Source organism: Panicum virgatum, chromosome 4K (assembly GCF_016808335.1).
Source record: "Panicum virgatum strain AP13 chromosome 4K, P.virgatum_v5, whole genome shotgun sequence".
Classification (NCBI taxonomy): domain Eukaryota; kingdom Viridiplantae; phylum Streptophyta; class Magnoliopsida; order Poales; family Poaceae; genus Panicum; species Panicum virgatum.
This window is the reverse complement of record NC_053139.1, coordinates 3,597,216-3,621,422: the sequence shown is the minus strand read 5'-3', so window position 1 is coordinate 3,621,422 and position 24,207 is coordinate 3,597,216. Positions and strand designations below refer to the sequence as shown.

The following is a 24,207-nucleotide window of genomic DNA, read 5'->3' as shown; positions in this document are numbered from 1 at the left end:
TCTCATACCAAATCAGCACCAGCCACCAGGCAGCTAGCAGTATTTTTCTCTCACAACAAATCAGCACCAGCCACCAGCCACACCACAGCGAACACAGCCATAGATGGCGAGAGAAAAACTGGAGCTCTAATGCTCCATCGATCTTGTACATGTGGCCGGCCGGGTGCGGATTGTGACCACCAATTGGATGGCTATCTAGCTCTTGTTCACAGTGATTATAAGAGTCTCGGTAGCACCTGAGGTTCTGAGTTCGACTCTCCATGGAAACAAATATTTTGGGATTTAATGCATTGTACGCTTGTGATGACTTCGTCAAGTGTCTGAGTTGTACTGTATAATTAAAAAAAATCCAGCTCTTGTTCATGGAGAAAGCAAGCACGCGGAGAGGCATAATGCACGTGCAGGCTTCCGTACGGCCCTCATCTCCCAACGATCGGAATCCGAGAAAAAGAGAGGCCGAACGAGGGTGGACGCGAGGCAACCCGGCCGGACCGGACGGCCTAAATTTCACGTGGAAATTAAAGATGGCGGGCACGAGGTTAGATCGGGTCCAGGTGCCGGCGGCGGCCGAACCTGCCGACCCCCCAGCAGCCGTGGAAGCAAAGGAAAGGCCTCTTCTTCCTCAGTCCGCCACGTCGCGTTGCATTGCCTCGCCACGGCACGGAACGACAGGTTCGTTCGATTACCCCGCGCCTTCCGCACTGCCTAGGATAGGAGTAGCTCCGATCCTTTGCCTTCGCTTTGGCTTTGTGTCACTGTCCTGTCACCCACCATTAGTTCCACCAGCCATCGATCCACTCAACGTCGTCTAAACTCATAAATTAACTTCGGCCTTGCTAGCGCCCCGATGGGAACTTTCTCGTCGGACGCTCCGTTGCAACATCGAAAATATATAAATACAATATTGGAAAATATGTGAAAAAACTAATTAACTCGTTTGGCTCTCGAATACGAAAATTCCCGCCGCAACAAGAACACCATGCTTCATGCAACATTCACCGAGAAACATGCGGAAATAATAGTTGCAATGTCGAAATTCAACTATTGAAAACATATGTCGGAGTGTCCGATTTTTCTTCACCGTCGGACGTCTGTTTCTTGGCATTTCCGATTGACCGATCATACAGTACATGCAGATTCTAGCTAGCTCAATTCATAAAACCACAAGATTCAATTGGCGACTTGTCTTTATGTGTAGTGTGCGTACTCCAATGATGCTACTAGCTAACTACTCCGTAGTAGCTTCGTTAATTGTCCTGCGCCAAATTAAATGCCTTACGTACGTATACAGCAGTACCACACCGTCTGACATTGGCACCTTGGCAGCATATACATGGCAATACAGATCTGACTTCACCAGCTAGCATAGCCCCTGGCCCCCTATTGATCCTTAGGTTGCCAATGCAACGAGTAGGCTAATGCAACAGTAGTTAGTTACCTAGTAGACTAGAGCACTAGTCAACCGTTCTTACACCCAAACGGTTGGGAGAAGATGATAAGAACGAACAAATGCCCTCCACAGATATCAGTTCCTGGGTCAATTGAGAGGCGCTACTCAAGGCTGCTATCATGCAATGCAAAGTAAAGCGGGTTAATGTAGCTTAAGTTTCACCACACATGGATACGTCACCCTTTTCCATTGCCATTCTTTTATGGAACCTCTCATGGAAGTCGAGAATCCTTTTTCAGTCTGACACCTTCTTTCCTACTATATGGTTTTGGTGGTGGGCCAAAACGAAAACGCACCTTGTACCTGCTGCAGGTGGAAGGTTCATGCATTGACCGATCGAATCGATTTACTTTTCGGTTTGTTTCACCAGGATCCACTTTTCTCGTACGTCAATCAGATCAGGTACCCCCAGTCAAAAGGGCAATGACTAGTAGTTCGACTTCGTAGCACGGTAAAAGTTCATTCTCTGAACATTTTTCTACTTCCTATGACGAACACAAGTTTCAGGCCTCGCCGTGCTCTGTGTTCTGAACTCTCCCAAACAGCAAGTGACAATACGCTCCCAAACAGCAGTCTCAGAAGATGCCCGTATGTATCGCGTCGTCAGAAATCAGAACCACCATCATCACAAACACACATGAAACGCCACATTGTCGATCTGGAAAAAAAAGGATACGAACAGCAGCTCGGTCGGAACGTCGCTCGTGGCAACGTTGCTGCTAAAAGCAAGAACGCCAGAGCAAGTGCCTCGAATTTTCGCTGCCGTTTTTTGCCTCGCGATGCCATGCGACAAGCAGGGGATGCCAGGTGACACACGTGGTCTCTCGCTGTCCGACCCCGTGGTGCCGTCGTCTCGACGGAGACCTCACCGTCACCGCACGCCGGAGGAATTGGCTTTCGCCATCGCAGAGGGATGGTGCTTCCCGGCTTCTCCCCACGTTCTCGTTCACCTTGGTTTTCCTCAGGAATCACACTGCTTTCAAATCAAAGCTTTCAAGGTACGGGATGCAGGGTGGTGTCCGCTTTGCTTTGTTTTCCTCAGGAACCACGTTGCTTTCAAATCGAAACATTCTCTCTGGGACATTTTGTTCCTGTATATCTCTCAAGACGGCTTGCACGGATTCGTAGCCATCCACAATCCATTTTGTGGAAACGGGCGATACATGAAGGCACCATGAGTGAGAGGGTGATCGAAGATGATCAGACTCTAGTGCCATCCACACACGTCAGTTCATGAGTCCACTGAAGCCATCATGTAAAGACAGGGCCAGCAGCTTAAAACTCACCTCGCATGGATACGTTACTCCTCTCCAATGTCGTTTTTCTTATGGGAATTCTCATGGAAGCGAAGAATCCTTTCAGAGTTGGCGGTGACGTCCTCTTTCCTACTGTGATGGTTGCTCAAACTCATTTTGTCTGGGACCAAGCATGTTGACCAACAGGTTTGCCTTTAGGTTTATTTCGTCAGAAAGCACTTAGCCGGTAGAAGAGATTGAACATCCCCAGTCAAAGGGGCAGTAGCTAGATCTACTTTGTGGCGCACTGGCACTGAATCTCTCCTACTTTCTGTGAACGCAACTTTCAGCATGTTCTATGGTCTGAACTCTGCAGATATTCAGTCACCCAGCAGAGATGTTAGTGCTACATGTCGCCATAATCAGTACCAGATTAACTTTCAAAGATCATGGTTGGAAACAATCGACATGTATTCAGATTCAGTGAGCCAGTCATCCAGAGAAAGTTTGAGTTGTCAATATGTGGAACAATCGATGGTAAGGTAATGCAAGGGGCATTCCAACTTGCACTCATCATTACTAATAGCACAGACCGTTGTCACTTTCGAAACATTGCAAGAATCTGCACTGGTAAAGAAGCAAAACAGAATCCGAAGCTAAACCTCCAATGGAATCATACATGGGCAAGCTTTCAGCCCACAATCATATACTACATGTAACCTTATCGAATAGCATCAAATTACACTGGGTGGCTAGCAAAAAACTGTGATCTTCTAGAAGGCGGCCATGGCTATGGTAACCTGGCATATGCTACATATATCTCTATAACAATTATTCAAACCGCTATTCATTACAACTGCTTGACCACCCAATTCGTTGATTTCTGGGCGTGAAAATTGGGTGTGTAAATGTTGCAAGTTGTTGCCAAGAGAAGCATTCCCAGGATGGCTAGACTGGCATCAGTTCTAGCATGCTTCCATTTGTCAAGTTTGGTGTTCATTTGAAGGATTTGACAAGCAAAAGGTGGCTTTGATGGCACCAGCACCACCAATTCCAGTGCTTCAGAATAACACTTCGGACGCATGTCAGCATCTGGCACCCTCAGAACGAACATGTGCAATCAATGAGCTGTGCATCCCTCTGCCCTATTCATGTTGAGCTAGCACTGCAAAAAGAAAAACAAGAACTAATTACTCATGGCAAAAAAAAAACATTCTGGAATTAATAAAAAAATATCTAAAAGTGTATCATGTTTTCAGGAATTTGCTTGTAGGCATCCACATACTATAAAGCTCCTTATCAACCCCATGACACTATTCCGCAAAACTAATAAGGCATTTGGTAATAAGTAGGATTCTATACAGCAGCACAAGCATTACAAAGGTTAAAGAAAAGAAGTAAATTTACAATATGTTAATCTATGGCTGTATTTTAGTCCCCTAATCAACCAATGGTGCGTATCTGAGATTTGGACTAAATTGGTTTAGCTGTTCTAGAACTCAGGCAAAGGCAGTGAATCATCATAGACAACCTGGGACTTTTCACATTTGTGAAACTATTCTTTCAGGCTGACGCAGCTCCTTCATTGTTCGTACTCGACTGTTCCTCACCCTCTTCATGTTCATCGGCACCAACTGGGACAACTTCATCCATGTTCTCCATTTCATTCTCTTCCAACACCTGAAGTGAGAACCATGATATTAATTATTTGCAAAAGAAAAATGGTATAACAATCATCAGCAAGGAGAAATAATGAGATAACAGTATAGCAATCAAGACCTGAGGAAAGCTTGCTAATGTGAAAATGGATCAGCATATATATCACATAAGTATTTTTTTTAACAGGATAGCACATAGTTAAGAAATGAGAACTGATAACATGAAGCAAAATGCACATGCTATACCTCTTGATCAGGCTCTCCATTTTCCTCATCTGGGTCTACAGGTTCCACGTCCTCAATGACCTGCATCCTTTTGAAAGCCTCCACAAGAGTAGAATCTGACTTCTCAGCATGGTTCAAGTAATCGCCAGCAGGAGGGTAGAGGCCCCTGCACATAAAGCCTTATTATTGCAAAAGGTTTACTGAATTGAAAAATATGAGTTCAGCACGGGTGTTATAATATATTTGTGACATATCTCTCTGGAACAAATATGAGCAACTTCTATGATTCTATGACATATATATATATATGTATTTTTTATCTATGATAAGCAATACTTGAGAACAGTTTGTGTGATAATTTTTACCTCTGAGAAGCAACACTTTTTTCTACAGTTAGTGCAACCTGCCAATCATCAAACAAATTTGGATATTCAGAAGGATCTGCAAGAGACTCTGCAGCTTTTGGATTAACCTGCATACAAGGAACAGATAAACAGAATAAGATAGTAGCATAGAATTTTATCATGTCACCGCGCTTTTCAGAATAGAGATTAAGAGCAGAAGATTAAGAAAATTACTTTACTGAGGTCATTTCTCCAAATTGCTACTATCTCTGAGACTTTGCTAGGAAGATATGAACGCGCCATTAATGCAGCTTCAGGTATACGATTGCTGCAGAATACACAAGATAATGTTTAGCTCTGTGAAAGGAAGCGCGCCACAAGGATTTAGTCACAGCCAACAGAATGTACCTGTCTATGAGCAACTGTATGCAATCTTCCAATTTACCAAGCATAAAAAGGCAGAGGAAAGCAACGTTGTTTTTCCCATGTCCTTTTGATAAAGAAGCAAGCTTTTTGATTCCTTCAGCATCTCCAAGGGACGAGTATAATAACAATAAGCCACTTAAATCCTTCGCTTGGTGAAGGCATTCTTCCGCCATCTCTAGCTGCAATGCAGAAGTTGTGGCAAAACCACACCAATAAGCATGTTTGAGCTGATACAGATGGAATATCTTGATATGGATTATTTCTCAATTGATGTCCAATGTTGCAATTAGGTATGCAAGTTTTCATTTCTGTGGGTCAATGGGTTGACCAAAAACAAAGTCAATAGAATTAGCCCAGATTTCAAGGGAAAAGAAATGGGATGCAATCATGCAAATGAACTAAGGCTGTGACCCAGAACTCCCCATTGGGTCACTTGCATCCCTAGTTACAATATTGACCATTACCTATTCCTAACTTACCTGGAGATTTGGCAAGAAAATCAAGTTGTGTCTAAGTTTTGAAAAGATAAAAAAAATCCAAGCAAAAACCATTAGATCACATCTCAGACTACATAAGTGGTATTCTATCCAGCAAATTTATTCCCTAGCACAGTTATTTATATGTTGCAATACAAACATTATTGCATAATGTTTAAGAGCCTACCTTGCCTGTAGACATGGCGAGTTCTCCCAACTGCTTCCATTTAGATTCACTTTGTGCTTCTATGGCGATAGCCTGTACAGTAATAACCACGAATATTTACAGTATATGTTACTCAGATTGTAATTTGCAGAAATAAAGCATATAGGAAACCTCAAAATATACTCTATGGCATTGGAAAAAGAACATAAGTGATAATATGTTCAGTACCTTTGCAACATCTAATTTTCCAAGCTGCACAGCTAGATCGAATTTATAGTCAGCATCAGTGGCTATCTCAAGAGCCTCTTCCAACATACCTCTAGACTCCAAGAAATGAGCGACACTGCCGCATGAGAAGGAAACCAGAATCAGAAAAGAGGTTAGACAATAAAGTTGGACAAAAACACATGAAAGATCAAGAAAAGTAAGTTTATTTATTTGGTTATATGACACCTTCGTTAGTCAGCAAATTATGAAGATACACCATAAAAGTCAATGTGTAGTTTTTACAACTTGACTGTATGTTCATACTCTTAAAGGAGTCTATTTAGATGTGCCATACGCCAGGGCAGTTATCAGTTATGTGATAATACATACATCACTTCAGCATATATATATGACCTTTTTTCCTCCAAAAAAATAGAAAAAAGGTTCTAAACTCTAAACCAAAGGTAAATTAGGGAAATAAAGAAGAATAGAAACAAATTAATTAATCGCAGAGCAAACTGATAACCACAAACCTATTATATTGTGCCTTTGGTATGGATGGTAAAATTTCGTTTGCGCGTTCCAAATCCCCACGCATCACAAGGGTTTTGTACTCAATCAAACTGAGAAGTAATGTGTACCCAATGACGCTGCAACAAGCATATAGTTAGTCACAGAAATCAACAACAGATGCTACAGAAGAAGGAAGTGATTTTTTTCAAGCAAACGTACTTAAACTCCTTGTCGATTAGATAAACTCGACTTTGGTTCGCAAGATATCCCAACAAATACATAGGGCGATCCAAGTGATACATTGTGGTGACCTGTAAATATAAAGCTTATAACTACCCAAACAAATGAAATTTTGGTACATAATGTGCTCATACAGAGAAAAATAACAGAAGAAAATTATTTTGAGGAAGAATACACTATCTTTACCTCACCACCAACACAATAATTTAGGCGCCAAGATGAATTGTTATATATGAAGCAGTCTCCAACCCAAATCCCAGTACGCACTCGCTCATTGACCTCATGAAGCAGCTCAAAAGCATCTTCAACACCTTCCTCGTCGACAGGCTTTCCACCTTCTAGATAAGAAGCAACAACATCTCTCTGCAGAGCACAGATCAACAATCATTCTGTCATAATCCCCATTCAACGCAAGATGGAGAACTGGAGAAGAAACAAGAAGCAAAATAATAATCTTTTAAGGATACAATATCTTACATTGTACTTGAGGATGTAGAATGACGTATCACTTGCTATTGCAACTAGATCACCGCTATCAGCCCAGTAAAGGTTCTACATGTGCATAGTATAGAAAGGTTAATGGTAACACATACATTCAAAATTTCCACCAAAGAAAATAATAATTGACCCACCTTAACAGTGACATCAATTCGGCGTATTAGTCTGCAATCAACCCAGTCATAAAAGCAAATGAAGTCACTAGAACACATTGCCAACAATACCCCACCAAAAATACGCTCCGCTGAAAATGTAGGCCGGATACTTTTCTTCTCCTGAAAATCAGATAATCCAAATCAAAGGACACAATGAAAATGACAAAAAGACATTTATTTTTGACAAATCACAAGAAAAGGCAGCTCGATCACATAGCTAAGTTACCAATTACCCTCATTTCTACAATGTCTAAGGCGATTGTATGGCTAATAAATGTGTGGACAAGGTGCAATACAAGGAGCATAAATAACAGATCTCCAGTAAAATGCAAACCTTAGTTTAAAAGACCATAGGTAAAAAGACTAAGCACACAAATCAAAGAGCATGTGTAGAATTTTATACTAAATTAACTCCAGAGCTATAAAGAAACCTTATTTGGTCAATGAAAGGAAAGAAAATACTAAATTAACCCGAGTTATAAACAAACCTTAGTTGATTAATGAAAAGAAAGAATGAATAATAGAGCAGTTATCTGCAAAGGCACAGGATGCATATTTGCAGATGCCAAAACAAGCGGTAGGGCTGAGGTAATTATAGAAGAATGAGACACTTGAATCTGAGAAAGCAATTCATAATAGTAATTAAGTAGACCATGTACCTGAAATGATTTATTGAAAATTTTGATTCTTGATGTACTTTCCCTGATTGCATATTCTCCTTCTGATGACCAAACAAATTCCAATGCAGATCCAAACGATCTATTCCTCCAAGCCAATGCAGTATAAATTATGTATTCACCATCTCCACATACAACGACGAATCGGCCATTAGGGTTATGCTTCAAACTCTGACCAAACCAAAAGATTACTCAAAATTAGATTAAAGAGAAATGATCACTGCCAAATAAAAAAGGAAAACAAGTTCAACCATGCAACCACACTATAAATCTGTAGTAGTAACAAATTTCAAATGCAAAGAGCATAGTAGCATCCAGAAGTACCTGTGGGTATAGATCGCAGCTTCCTAACTCTTTTACAGCCAGGGGTAATCTTTCTCCATCTGTGACCTGATTTGCAAAATATAATAACCCATCAGCAGGTGCCTTTTCAGTTATCTCATTTTATAATGAAAAGGGACCAACTTACCTCAAAGCCTGCACCAACAGTCTTAATATTTACAGTTTGTATTTCATTATGTTTCGCCCAAATGATTTTCCCACTGGTGTCCATACTTGCTACAGGTACTTCACGGCCCATTTTAATCATAATAGTTCCCTCATCATAACCAATCACCATCCTGGACAATAGCCAAACATATACTTTTCAAAATCAGAAAATACATAGTAGCACAAAAGAGGGCAAAAAAAAGAAAGAAAATGCATACAAATATGACCTGCTAGCTATCCAAATAATGAAGAATGTGAATGACTTTACAGCATCAACATTGCAAGAAAAATAAAAGTGAACAGGATAGAAGGCATATATTATAGAAACTGCCATCTATCAACATATTGGGTTTTGATGAAGTGTGGAACATAGTCACAAAGATTCGGGGTCGAGGGGCGGGATCGAGGAACGAGATATGGTCCTCGTGAGAGGTTTTTACAAGGTGGGAACGAAAACGACCCCGCGTTTCCGGGACGGGATCGGTGTTTCCGGGTCGAGGAACGGTACCCTCGACCCCGAATCCTGTGACTATGGTGTGGAACAGATATGGTAATACCATCAATCATATCATGTTGCCTGTGAAGGTCTCAGCCAACTATAATTTTACTTTCTCAAAACCAAAGATAAAGTAATTTATAAAGAGGATTTCAAGTTCATTTATAAGAAGCAATGTACAACTATTACATATCCACCATTAAGAAATTCACTTTGTATGACACTTCTAATCGAAGTACAAAACACTATATTATTAGCAAATGTCCATTACTTCATATAACTGACAGCACTATTGGAAGAATAAAAAATAGAATGCAAATGATCTTACACTTACCTTCTTGATCCCTTCATGTATCCAACAGCCCAAACTCTCTCAAGGCCATAGTTTAGTGTGTTCTCGAGTCTACAAAACAATATCTCACAGTTGACAAAATTCTAAGATAACACAAGTAGTGTTCAGCCTCATAAATCAGTATAACACGTTTACCAGATTATCAGAGGCATAAACATTTTAACAAACAGACAACATTTGTGATTTCAATAAGCAAACAAATAGTACTTAGTTTTAGTTAAACTGATTGTTATCCATTTGTTTCACACCCCATGATTTCAGATACAACATTAGTAATTGAACCTTCTAAGATTATTAAAAATGGTGTGTAACAAATGCACTTTCATCAAGATCGTTTTATTAAATAATTATTGCAGAAGGCATATTTCCTATACTCTTATCACATGCTAAACTTCCTCTGATACACATCTTCATGCACATATATTAAAAAAATATTTCCGTACAGACACGTGAGAGATGTTCAATCAGATGCTATAAAAAAAAGGGTGTACCCAGTGCCGTAGGCTTCCCGCACTGTGCGGGGTCTGGGGAAGGGTTGTCTTTAAGCCCCAAGCCTTACCCACACAAATGTGCAGAGGCTAGGGTTGTCTTCAATCAGATGCTATATAAGAAATAAAACAAAACAGAAAAAAAAATGCTTTCATAGGAGGTAGGAATAAAGCATACTCAAACACCATGGGAATCTAAGCTCGTGGGTTCAAGTTTACACACCATGGGATTATAGTAAGTTAACATGGGTTTGAACTAGGAGAGTACAAACAACTACTCAAACACTAGTTGCATGCTCATAGGCCCTTATATTGAAAATTAAAGGCGCCGTTTTTACAAGGATAAATAATATTGTTGCCTAGAATTCAGGTTTACGAGAAAGCCAACATGATAGGATAGAGAAGTGATAAATGGCCCAAGTATTGTAACTAGGAATAACTAACACATCTCAAGCTCACGCAAATAAGCAACCTATAAGTTGTCGAATGCCATATACGAACTGTGCCATCTTCCGATCCAGTGATGATTATAGGAAGCTCAGGATGGAAACAGACAGCAGAGATGTTATGTGTATGCCCTTCGAGTGTCTGAACACAGCTCTTTGTTTGGTAATCCCAGACCTAGTTTTGCCATAAAATGCAGTGCCTTAGGATTGCGTAGAACTACAAAACATTCAAAATATACAATTGGGTACAAGAAAAAACATACCTTTGCAGTGGAGTCATCAGAACCAGTAATCAAATAGGGCCTGTCACCACCAGTGAAGTAGTCAACACAATTAACACCCTTTTGATGTCCATCTAGTGTAAAGTTTGGATCTGGAGAACCCAAACTCCATATCTGTCATTGCATATATAAATGTATGAGGAATCAGATCACATATTCGCATCATGACTCATTCACAACTAGCATCATGCTCCATATCAGATCTACATACCTTTGTAGTGCGGTCAAGAGATGCACTTGCGAAGGTGTTGGTATCCTTTGGATTGAAAGTAACCTGCATCACATAGTGTGAATGTCCCTCAAAGATTTGAGTGCACATCCACCCTTTATCCCAGTCCCACAGTTTTATCAACATGTCGTCAGATGATGACAGCACAGATGGTAGAGTTGGATGGACAGCAACACATCTGATGTAATCAGTATGGGCCTCGAAAACTTTAACTTTGTCCATGGTATTGTAGTTGTAGACACGAATGAACATGTCATCTGCACCAGCTACAACCCATTGTTTTCTTGATACAAATTTTGCCGACCGCACTGAAATAAGTTCAAACATACACTAGCATCATGCCCATACACCATATAAGCTCTCTTTCATGTGAACATAAGAGCTCTGCATACCTGGCAGTTCTGAAACTTCAAATGATTTCACCATAGCCTGCAAAGATATGCATAAAACATATTAAGGAATAAAATTCTGAGGCGACAGCTTTATTTTTGTGACAGAACACTACATAAATATTTGTTATATTTAAGCATGATGCCAAAATTGTAGCGGTAAATCATATCCATTCACAACAAATACATAACTCATCCAGTTGGATCCTAATTTCCCAGTAACTAGATAATACTTCATTTTTATAAAATCATTTTAATTTATTATTGTACCTAAAGGAAAATCTATCACTTTGTACTAAGCATGTTGGCTTGCAGGACTGCAGTTATACATGCTGCGCAAAATATTTTGACAATGCAGACTCAGATATATATTGCTTGAGATCCACATTCCCATAATTGCAATGGTTATGATTAGTAACAGATATGAAACAGAAACAGGTCATATTATAGAATGATGTAAAAGGTCATTACGTCAACGAATCATAATGCGATTAGGTCACAGACATCTAGACGGATTAAAACAAGAAAAAATGCAACATGACATGACGGTCCAATCAGCAACTTATGAAGTTGAACTAAATAGGAACCCAGGGATGAGTATTTACAGTGTAGAAATGTAATAATGTCTCAGAATGGTGCTAGGAACAATCAAGTGTGTTGCTAACCACATAGACAGTTTCCAGGTTGCGCAACTTGAATAATAGTGTGCAATGAGAGCAACAAACAAGCATAGTAGGTTATCACCAAATTCTTAAAGTTCATAACTGAACATAAGAACGTGCAAAATTCTACAGAGCCAAATAATAAGAAAAAACATAGATCAGAAAAAACGTCTGGAATTAGGCTACAGCATTGAGAGAGTAAGTCCCAGCTTTATAAGTATGCTTAGTTCATGTCCTATTTGCTAGCATCAGTATGAACTCATGTTGTCATGCACATAGCGTTTGTGAAAACCAGCCGTTTACCTGTGCCCGGTAATCCCAGATGCAGACACTCCCCGAGTAGAGGCTCGACAGAATCCTGCACAATGCAAAACCACACAATTAGCAATCAGCAGAAGTCAATCAAAACGGTAAGCAAGCACGAACCGCAGAAATGGCTAAAATCAGTGAACGGCCCCAAATCGGAATCGAAACTCACCATGGCTCCGTGGGGTGAAGATCCACCGACTTGACCCTCTCTGACCGTTGCGCGAACTTCCGCTGGTCACCAACAGAAAACAAAACGAAACCGAAATCAGCGCAAAATCAAAGCGGCACGAACCCGCACGAACAATACACCGACGACGCGGAGACCGAGATCCAGTGAGGTCGGGCGGGCGCACCTTGATCTCCAACCTGAGCGGCTGCAGCAAACACAGGCAGGAAACAACATTGGTCAGATCTCTGCGCGTACGTCGCGAACTGGGCTCGAGGGAAACCGGCGCGCGGATTGGAGATTCGGGAGCGGGCGGGGTCAGATCCGCGTACCATGGTGGCGACGGCGAGGACGGCGCGGGGTCGAGCCGGGCGACTGGGCTAAACCCTAGAGATCCCCAGCGCCGACGGGTGTGGTGTGGCGCGGCGAGGAGGGAGCGAATCCGATCGCGAGCTGCGGAGCGGAGCGAGGAGAGAGGGGTGGAGAAAACAGAAAAAGTTACTGACAGATGAGGGAGGTTTTGTGTGTAATTTAATTAGTTTGATTCAAAATAGCAACTGGAAATTATTGCGTCCCCCAAGTGGAATTTTTTTGTCAATCTTGAAGTTTTACAACCCGAGATACACAAATTGTCCTTTAAAAAGGATTATAGTGTTCTATAACATCATGCATATAGGTTACAATAACACATTATATTATTTCTTGAAAAGAATTGTATCATTATGTAACATCACGTACATAGCCTACAATAAAATATTTTAGTATTTAATCAACTGTAATCGTTATGAAATATAGTAACTCATGTATAGTACGTACAAACACATTGTACCGCTCAGGATACTATTAAGGAAGAGTTCATTCATGGCTTTGTAACCTTGTTAGCACTCCCTCCGTTCAAAAATATAGGTCGTTTTGACTTTTCTAAATTCATATATTTTATTGTATATTTAGATATATGTTATATCTAAATGCATAGCAAACACTATGAACTTAAAAATACTAAAATGACCTACATTTTGGAACGGAGTGGGTATTAAAAAAATCAGCCGAAAGTATAAGCACCCATCTAGTTGAAGAAATAAACTAGTTGGGTAGGTTTTACAACAAGGAACCTAACGGCTTAGTTTATAGCATTTGTATTTGCTTTGCATACTTTTTTTTCCATTTTCCACTTCAACCTCAAGTATCAGCACTTCAATGTGTGATCTAATGTAAACTTTTTTAAAGTAGATGTCATCCTCTAAAATCAATTCATCATAATTTTATTTATTTTAAAAATTCAAATAAAAAATTGTTCTTCGAAAGTGTTCGGACTTTTAGTTTTGTTAACCGAGACAATATTATTTAGGGATGTTTATACATACATTTTATTATTTTGGATTTGAAAAAACATTTTTGTATTTATTTTGACACTTGGGCCAAAATCAGGTCCAGCCCGGTTCGCCTCGGCCCGAGCCCGAGCCCGTCACTAAACCTCCAAGCGTTGTGCACACGGTGTACCATGTGTTCGTCGTCGCCGGCGGTCCAGCGCGCGGTCTCACGCCGCCGAATCCGCCTCCGGCCTTATTCCATGGAAGCACGACAGCCACACTGCTAGTCATTGCAGTCTTCCCCGTCCTCATCCGTTGTACTAGGCGGCGTGGTGTGGCAATTTGGGTTCGGTCGATTCCTTTAAGCTGGTAAGAAACCCTAATTGCTCAGATGCATTTTGTTTATAGTCACTTTATTCGGACAATCGGACGGATGCTTCAACTACCTTTGGGTAATGGAGTCCAAATGCTCTTTATCCCCGTCAGTTAGTGGCGGATTTCCTTGTTGCATTGATGGTTCGCTAATCTAGTCCATCCACCTGCTTTCTTGTTGTTCAGCGCGCACAAGATCAGTGGGTCTCAGTTCACACCATATACGACTTTAAATTGAAACCGAGGAGTGGGTACTTTTATTTTTCCAATGTCCAAAAGAAGCCTCCCTTCTTGGATGGGTTCTTCTGAAGAGGGAGAGGACGATTCAGGCAAGAAGAAACATGCAGGCACCTCTCAGAAGGCTCAGAAAGTGCCTGATTTCTCCAAACTTTTGGTACCCTATCGATTGACCACTCTACATTCAGATGTATACTATTCTGCATGCATGTATACCTGTGGTGATTCTGTATTTCTGGGCAGGATGGGGTCGTCTTTGTGCTGTCAGGGTTTGTGAATCCGGAGAGGAGCACACTGCGGTCGCAAGCATTGGATATGGGAGCTGAGTATCGGCCCGATTGGACATCAGATTGCACCCTTCTTGTTTGTGCATTTGCTAACACACCCAAGTTTCGACAAGTTCAAGCTGATAATGGAACCATTATCTCAAAGGTTGGTTCTCAGTTATTTGTCTTTCTAGTGAACTTTATATCAAGCTCCTTCAAGCAATAATTCTTTCCCACAAACTTTCAGAATTACAAAATAATGTTTCTGGTCCTCTTGCTTTCTCTCAGGATTGGATCTCTGAATCTCACAAGCAAAGAAAACTTGTGGACATTGAACCTTACCTTATGAATGCTGGAAGGCCATGGCGAAAAAATAAGGAGCCAGTTGAATATGATCAAGGTGATAGATGTTTTCATCAGAAATAGGTTTAACCTGCAAGGATCATATTCTGCCTTTCAATGTTTACTCTGACATGTGTCCATTTTGGGTGCTGTCCTGCATGCCCAAAACTTTTGTCTGATATAAATTCTATTGGTATCCAGATTAACCTCAAAATGTTCGATAGTTGCATATTTCTATGTTGTTCATGATCATGCCGGGATGTCAATAATTTGCCACTGATTAGGTATTTAGGTGGTCCCAAAAGCTGGTCATTGTGTACTTGTATATTTCCATCGACTAGTTGTCAGTGAACCTTACTAGGTGTATACCTGTTGTGTTAATATTATTGTCGTGGGATTTCTAGGGTACCCACAGCCGGGTGGCGGAACGCACCCGCCTATTCCCCGAGAGAGAGTGCTCGGGAAGGTACTAGGCGATTGGCTAATCAGCTCTGAGATAGACACAGAACACACGATCTAGAGTGGTTCGGGCCGCCGGAGCGTAATACCCTACGTCCACTGGAAGAGGTTTTGATCTCTGTGTGTATGAATCTATCCTCTGCCGGGTCTTGGCTCTCACCCAGCCTGAGTCTTTCTTCTAGCGGGCGCCCCCCTTTTATAGACCAAGGGGTGCGGATACATAGGACGTTGGGGCCCCGACAAGTGGGCCCAACGTGACTGTGCAGCATACTGCGCAGAGTACTCAAATGGCTACAGTGGCTACGAATCTTTCCTCCGATATGCTTCCATCCCCTGCTGACCCTCTGAGGCTCTGACGAAGGGAGGTCTTCTCTTGTCCCGTCAGCAAGGTGCCCGTTGGGGGAGCGTAGCTTGCGGCGTGACCTGTTGAGGCTATTATGTAGGCGTCATAATGGGTGAAGCCGAGCCGTCGTGTCCATCTGTCATGGCAGACTGACAGGCGCGGCGTGGGCGGCGCCATCGGCTCCACTATAATGAACGCAGTGGTAGTGAGCCGTCCCTGGTCAAAGAATCGCCTCGGCTTCTGCTATATTAATGCGGACGTCCACCTACCGCAATGAGCGCAGTGGTAGGTGAACCCTTGTAGACCAAGCGGCCTTATATACGTGTCTGTGCTTGTAGACACGTGGCGGTTCCGGACCACCCCGAGGCGGAGTGTGGATTCCTTCCCTTGGTGAGGGGTCCGGTTACTATACTAGGGGGCCCGGGACCCCATGGGGGGTCCGGGACCCCACGGGGGGTCCGGAGCCTCCGGCTGTTCGGGCTGAGCGCCTGCTTCTTCCGGGAACACGTGGTGCTCCCGGACCTTCCCCAGCCGGGGGATGGGTCTGGGACCGTTGTCGGGTGAACATGGCTCCGGATCGCAGGGGTCCGGCTGTTTGGTTGTAGTTAAGGATAACCACAAGGCTCTTGTCTAGACACCGCAAGAAGGGGTACCCTAGTTCTGGGGTACCGACAATTATGATGTCCAATAAATTAAGCTTACTCTCATATGTGATCAGCGTACCTTACGGATTATATTCCTACTGTGCTGCCCATTTGCTCAGTTAGTATTCTGAAAGTTAGCCATCCCATATTTCTTCTGCATTTCAAAGAATGGTACATTTCCTTTGTAAAATCAGCGATATCTAGCTTCAGCTTCACATTTGTCTCACAATTACGGTAATTTAGGGGTGCTCATTTAGTTATAGGCATACGTACCAGATGTATATGTACGCCTTTTAAATCGATAAAATATGCTGTTTTGGCCTTTTCTTTTTTAATGGAGCTTTTGACTTTTCGTAGTTAACAGTTCACTAAAGCGTGGTGAGAATTTTTAGTTTTTGGCATCCTCAAAGAAGATTAAATGGAATAACTGATTTGTTAAAGATGAATCAGCCTTGCAGATTTGACTATTTGAGTGCTTATCATTTTTCCTTGTAACTTCAATGGAAGTAATCAAGTAAACCATATTTATTTTGTAATTTTGTTTTGGCCCTGCTGATTTAGATCAGAAGGAGATGCATAAAGAGCATAAAAAGCAAGTTCAACGGTCTCACGTCAAGTCATCCACCTCTGCAACCACAGAGGTTTGTTCATTCATGAAATAACATTTCTAAATTTTTACCCAGTAAATACTAGCTGGCTACTTAATATGATATCAGCATATTGATAACATACTTCCAGGCAACCTGAATACTTCAATTTTCTGATAACTTCAGCAGCTTGTAGCTATTTAATGTCAGTGTAAATTATTACATTTTTTTCCAAGGAACATCTATGTTTGAAACATTATTCATGCCTTTTTTTCTATTGTAACAAAGGGGTGCAATCAGGGATGTGCATATCTAAGTTGTAACCAAGTATGAAACAGAATTTCTGGTGCTCATTTAGGATAGTGTACAACCTTATGATCCTCTACTCAATTTTAAGTGTTTTGTTAAGCACTGAATCCACCAAATATCAAAGAGAACATGAACAGTTATGGAGCAGTATCTTTTAAACTAACAAGTAGTTGAGTGTTAGGACAGAAAATCCAGTTACATTTCTTTTTCTTGCCAAAGCTCATTGATTTTGTTCAGTGTTACTTGTTTCCTTGTGAAATGCCCTGAATCAGATATCTTTCCTACATGAAACATAACGAAGCCCACACGAGTGCCTGCAAACATACCAGCATGTTTTACTCTTTTGATAAATAGCTTTGATGATTCTGCTGCATTTTTTCTGTCCCAAAACCCTCAGAGTAGTTTCTTTTTTACCCATTTACTACAGGCAGGACATTCAGACTCTGGAAACAAACAATTTTCTCCCTCAAAAATAAAACAATGGGCAATGGATGATTTGACGCAGACTGTGTCATGGTTGGAGAGCCAAGAAGAGAAGGTGGGCGTGCCTAGTGGAAAAAAATGCATCTATTTATGTTGTATTTCTTTGTCTGCTTTCCTAAGGTTTGTTTTAATATATAATAATAAATCTAAAGCTTGTCTTGCTGACTGACTTGTCCTTCTCTTGCTTCTTTCCTGATAGCCAGAGCCAAGTGAACTGAAGGCAATAGCTGCTGAAGGGATTATTACTTGTCTGCAAGATGCCATAGAATCCCTTGAGCAAGGCAATGTAAGCAATGCAGTATCTCCTTTTTCATGCATAAAGTGCTGTATTTGCATAATTTTCTACGTACTGATCATCAAACATTGTGCGTTATATGAATGATTTACAATGGAGTACACGTAGACTGAGGCACTGGTCTTAAGTGCGTATCTTGAAAGACTGAAATACTGCCTAGATTCCCAATCTTGATCTGGTTAATTGTCACTGCGATTATACTTCCATTGAGATCCTCAATAACTTGAGCGAATAATCAAAACCCGGTAGAGCAAATATCTTCTCCATGTTAATTTGTTATTTTTCTTACCATTGTGGCTCTCACTGCCAGTTGACCATGATAATCTTATTTTCAGGATATTAAAGGAGTGGCAGAGCAGTGGAGCTTCGTCCCCCATGTTGTCAGCGAACTATTGAAACTGGATGGAAGCAGAAAGGATGCATCTTTGCCTAAAGAACAGCTCTCGCAACTAGCAATCAAATGTAAGAAGATTTATCAGGCTGAGTTTGCTCGCATGGACAGTGACGACAAGAAGGGGACGAAGGAGCAGAGCAGCTTGCCTATAACTAAGCATCGCAGGAAGACTAAGTCCGATGATGATCACTACGACAGTGATGACACGATAGAAATGACAGAGGAAGAGATTGATCTGGCGTGCAGACAGCTCCCTGGGCTATGCGGATGATACTAGCTAGGTTAGTAGAGGCGTGCGTGTGTCCCACTGCCCCACTAAGAACTGAAGAGGGAGAATTATGCTGGATGGCCATCTCCTATCGTTTCTTGCTGCCACCCAAATAAACCATATTTGAATTCGGTTGTTAGGCAAATTGACTAGCCCAAGGTTGTATTATGAACTTTGCTCTTGTATATATAAAAAATTCTTTTCGATCCATGGTGTGGAATGATCTTTGGGCGGCGTAGTGATTCGTTCGCCGGTGCGGTTATCTATCTGAATTGTGTGATTTGTGCAATGTTACTTGCGGATTATAACCATCCATGTATTCAATTCTATCCCCACGCGAGACTTGACAAAAGCACCGTTCGGTCGTTCATGGGCACAACATGGTGCCTGTCGAGGTACCACATGAATCCCACTAGCAGCACGGCGATGCAGAACAGCACAATCCCACCGCTGACTATGATCGCGTGAGCAAACAAGCCTAGCACTGGAGTGGAGCGGCAACGCTTAGCTTTCGGGGTGCACAGGGGTTGTATATAACAGGGGTTGTTCATCATTAGGCTCGTCAGCCTCACACCCCTACCTCTCCACTCCACTGGCAGAGGCAGAGCGAGTGTGCCTTGCTAACCCTCTCTCTTCCCGCGGTGCTAGCATCTTTCATCATCCGGCTGCAGCTCCTGAGGTGAACTTTCTTGTCCTCCATAAGTGCATCCCTAGCTTTTGGCAGTGATGGCGGGTTATCTTTTTATAGGCCTTAATTTAATCAAGTGTGTTGATGCTTCTTGCATGGGACTCCCCAATTCCCCGTGGCTTCAAGAGGTTTATCCGCATATTTTATTATATTTTTTCTCGAATGCTGAGAATTGCACATCTTTGTATTAAGAAGAAGAAGTGTAGAAGAAATCTTACAAAATGGCCACCCGGCATAAGCCAACACTGGAACCCTTGGTTCCGACAAACAACGGCCAACGAAATTACAGTTTAGGAAACATACATAGATTTTAGGCAACCTAATTGGACTGTGCCGGCTTGAATCCAAAGTTGAACCTGAGACTTGACGCAATCCACCACCTTCAAAGCTGAGTGTGATGATCGCCCACTGAAAAGCCTACCGTTGATGTATATTTTACTATAGAACGTATTTTCTCTAACATGTATATATATAGTAGATCTATTGGATACCCTCTAAGTATAGAATAAGGCATTCCATACCCGAGCCAACCCGTCGGACCCGACCTTTTCCATTCGGTTTTTTTTTCTGGCCGTCGGTTTTTCCCCACCTCCCCGTCCACAGCTCGCATCACAATACATCGTGCCCCCATCCACGATCCTCCGACCCGTACTCCCGCCGGCGATCCTACGGTGATGCGCCGGGCGCCGCCCTCTCCCGTGCCTTCCTGTGCCGCCCTCCCCCATGCCTTCCTGCTTCGCCGGCTATCGTCCCGCCCCTGCAACACCCTGCTCCGCCGGACCCTGCGCCGCCGGCTGCCATAGGCGGGCTTCCCGTCGGTGACCAGGTCCGCACCCTCCACCGGACGCAATTCCTCACCACCGGTGCCGCCCACTCCTTCCTCCGCTGCGGTGGTGCGGAGGGCAGCTTCGGCGAGCTCGCACGGCATCCGCGACGGCAGGTCATCTCCGCCAATCTAGGCGCTCCCCGCTCCCCCAATCCAGGCGCTTCCCTCCCCCGACGCTACACCCAATCCCAGGGCCGCACCTCCACCCTCCCGACGCCGCTATCCTCCCGGCACTGCACCCTCATCCCGATGGACTTCTTCACGACCCAGGGCTCCTCCCCCTGCTTTCTCCACTTCGGTGTTGCAAAGGTGCGGCGAGCTCGCGCAGCATCTGTTGCGGCCTCCGGCAAGCTCCTCGAGCGGCGGCCCCTGCGGCTTTTCCGAGCTCTTGGCACCTCCTGAGCTTGAACGGGCTCCTCCTCTGCAGCACAGACCTCCATAAGAACGCCATCGGAGACAGCCCAATCCTCATCCCCAAAGTTGGATTGGTGTCCGCCGGCCGATCTATGCAATCTGTTCTGAGATTGCCTCCACCGTGCCTTGGTGAATTTGGTGAATCGCCCCCTCATCTAAACCAGCGGAGGTAAGCTCAGCACTCACGTTCAATCTGGTGATGATTTTTAGCCTACTTTTAATTGTTTGCCTATCCGTGTTGCACTGTGAATTTCTCTTGTAGCAAAATCTTCTGAATGATGCCTTCATGAAAATCTCGTAGCCTTGTTTGATTCATTCCAAGTTAGATAGCCGCAGATGGCAAATGGTCTACATTTTAATATATTTTTGCTACAGGGATGTCACTACCACATGTAGCAGATGGTCCATGTTTTCATATATATTTTGCTACAGGGAGGTCACTCCTTAGGTGCTTGACTGTATTGAATTTTGTACCAAATATTCAGAAACACACTTTAAAAATTCACTTCCGCAATTGATATGTTACTATAAATTTTTGTCTAGTAACTCATGTTGTAAATTAACCATATAATTTACTAATTTTTTCAACATTATGTCGATTCCACCATATTATAGTCAGCGAGTTACGGCAATCATCACTTTGTTGATGTAGGTCTTGGCAGATAAATTAGGTTGTGGATTTACGCCTGAGCACTTTCTTTCTAGTAAATCACAGTAAAAAAATCGGGATGGAGATTTCTACTTATACTAACAATGCTCACGCCTGTGATTCGCTCAGTGTTACAGCAAGCAAACTGGCTAGGGCATTCTGATTTCCACTTTTTGGTTAATTGATTAGCAGTGTCATTGGCTTATCTGTGAAAATGACCTAGGAATTCCAATAATAATTACAGGATAACATGGATTAGTATAGCCTTCATTGGAGGAGATATTTTGCAGGAGAATGTTATTTCCCTTCTCATTAGATTTATTGGTTCACGTACACCAATTTGGATCATAGGTTTCCCCTTAGATTATAGCAGATAGTGAAGGAGGATTTCTTCAGCTAGGACTGTAACTATATTCTAGTAAAGCTCCTATATGCTATGAATCATCTTTTTTTTTGAACGCACCTGAATCATCTATACGGTCTGAATGAATTTGCTATTATTTGTAGGAGTTTAATTGCTTTGGTCCTTCAAATAACTGCTGGTGGTGCTTACATTGAATTCAACCTCGATCGGTACCTCAACCATCTCTAATTAGGTTGCGTCAAAATGTCATTTTTATTTCCCTTCTTTTTGAAAATCTATGGATCTCTTGCATCACATACTGAAGAGTTTCAGAGCCAGTCCAGGATACAATTGTTTTATGACATGCTGCCCTTGTATATGAAGGGTTCCAGCATATGCCTAAATAGTATCCATAGCTCTGTAAAGTCTATTTGATTGTACGCAATGCATACACAAATAGTAAATTAGATTTGCACAGATAATTTCTACTGATCAAATCAGCTAATAAAAAAATTAAGTTGTCGTATGCTGCTGATCAAATTTGTTGACAATGAACCTGAAACCAGTTGTAGGCAACGCACACTGCAATACTACCGATGGAATTTTCAGACAATAAACCTGAAACCTGTAAGCAATGCATTACTACCAATGAGATCTGAAGTCTAGGCTCATGTCAAGGTAGATATATGTGCTGAGGCCTATACACATGGTGCTTACCTACTTGTGTCCTACTCTAACTATGACCTATTAGGCTATGATGTTGTGCATTGTCATAGAGTGCCACTGGTGTCGCAAAATCTTCTGAATTTATATTTCAGGTTCTCTAAGTGCATGTTTGGAATTTTTAGTGCCACACCGCCACTGTTTCTTCCCTGACCAGGTCCATTCCAATTGTTAGACTTCTTTTGGCTTGCCTACTTTTGCATCTAAATCTTGCACCTTTATAAACTTGGGTTGATGGATGCTATTGCGGGAGTTTTGTTGTTTTTAATGTTGTTCCTTCTTATTTTCTTTTCTTTTCACATGCCCTACTGCATTTTAACTGGAACATCTGATTGGGTTGAGGTTCACAGAAAGCAGGCTGGCTAGCTGAGAACAACAAACAGAGGCAACTAACAGAGACACTGCCGGTTCATTGTGTATTCTGGGATGTGATTTTGCTTTGTTGCATTGAGTCAACACAAGTGTTCACTACTGTTGCAGGGGAGGATTCTGTCTAGCCTCAAAGTAGCAAGAGAACTCGGGGGCATCCTTGGTCTAATCTTTTATGAAAGAAGAATCACAAGTTTGGATGTTCAGCACAGTATAGACTTTGCTAGTACCTGCTAGTACCAGGTTGCAACTGGACACAATCCAGTTGCAACTAGAACTGTCACAATAGTTGCAACTGTGAGGGTGGGTGCATTCTTTATACAAAATGCACCCAGGTGCATTATAGCATATATATATATATATATATATATATATATATATATATATATATATATATATATATATGACAGGACTAATCTCTACCCTGAATATAGAATAGTTATTCCATACCCGAGCCGGCCACCGTCACCCACGCGAGCGCACCCCAAGCGAGCGCAGCGCCGGTTTTTCCTACGAGGCGCCCCGCTCCCGGTTTCTGCGCGCGCCAGCCACCTCGGATGAAGCTGGTGCCTGCCGCACGACCCTCCCTTCTCGCGCCACCGGTTTTTTTTTGTCACGCATGTAGAGATGGGTGGCCCCCGGCCCCTCCATTCAGTTCGGGTGAGGATTTATCAGAAGAGAGGGAAGGGGCATGTGCCCCTATTGATCCCTTTTTACATGAGACAAGGGCTGTGTTTAGATCCGTAAAATAGTGGTAAAAAGAGTTACATCAGACACTGTAGCATATTGTAGCACTTTTCGATTGTTTGTGATAATTGTTGTCCTACCATGACCTAATTAGGCTCAAAAGATTTGTCTCGTCGTGTACATCAAAACTATACAATTAATTTTTTTATTTACCTATATTTAATACTTCATGCATGAGGTAAAAAATTTAATGTGATAGGTGAATAGTGAAGTTTGGATTCAGAAATTTTAGAACTAAACACAGCCAAGGTATCTATCGTTCTGTCATACCTGTCATGGCCTGCTGGTCCACTTCTTCCAAGCATCTTTCTATGTTCAGCTCGCTGGCCTTTTTTTTACTATAGATCATAAAATTTCAGATGTATGGTTTGTAATCTAATTTGCGCGTATGTCTATAAAAAGTTGATTTACGTGGCTCTTTCCGAGAATTAGTCGTCAGTCGGATTGGCTAGAGTGAGTCCAGTTTTATTTTTATTGCCAGGGGCCGATCTAGTTGTTGTGGGTCTAGCTATGTTTAGTTTCCACCACGATTTTTTTTAAAAAAGATAAATGTATGCATGGA

The 24,207-nt window shown here is 42.1% G+C and overlaps 1 protein-coding gene and 1 pseudogene across 1 annotated transcript; one reads left to right on the top strand and one right to left on the bottom strand.

The window, feature by feature from the left end:
- Positions 1-3,223: 3,223 nt before the first annotated feature.
- LOC120702580 (coatomer subunit beta'-1-like) lies at positions 3,224-13,073 on the bottom strand. The gene is made up of 25 exons (XM_039986439.1): positions 12,910-13,073; positions 12,765-12,785; positions 12,581-12,642; positions 12,406-12,460; positions 11,444-11,480; positions 11,034-11,359; positions 10,805-10,936; positions 10,568-10,716; positions 9,590-9,658; positions 8,740-8,890; positions 8,595-8,660; positions 8,253-8,441; positions 7,573-7,713; positions 7,418-7,492; positions 7,127-7,303; positions 6,920-7,011; positions 6,721-6,837; positions 6,209-6,323; positions 6,002-6,073; positions 5,321-5,517; positions 5,147-5,240; positions 4,934-5,040; positions 4,590-4,734; positions 4,217-4,365; positions 3,224-3,850 (listed from the first exon to the last, which is right to left on the bottom strand). The coding sequence occupies exons 1-24, from the start codon at positions 12,910-12,912 to the stop codon at positions 4,249-4,251; spliced, it is 2,709 nt and encodes a 902-aa protein (XP_039842373.1). The 5' UTR covers positions 12,913-13,073; the 3' UTR covers positions 3,224-3,850; positions 4,217-4,248.
- Positions 13,074-14,023: 950 nt separating this feature from the next.
- On the top strand, positions 14,024-19,096 carry LOC120702579 (annotated as a pseudogene).
- Positions 19,097-24,207: the final 5,111 nt, after the last annotated feature.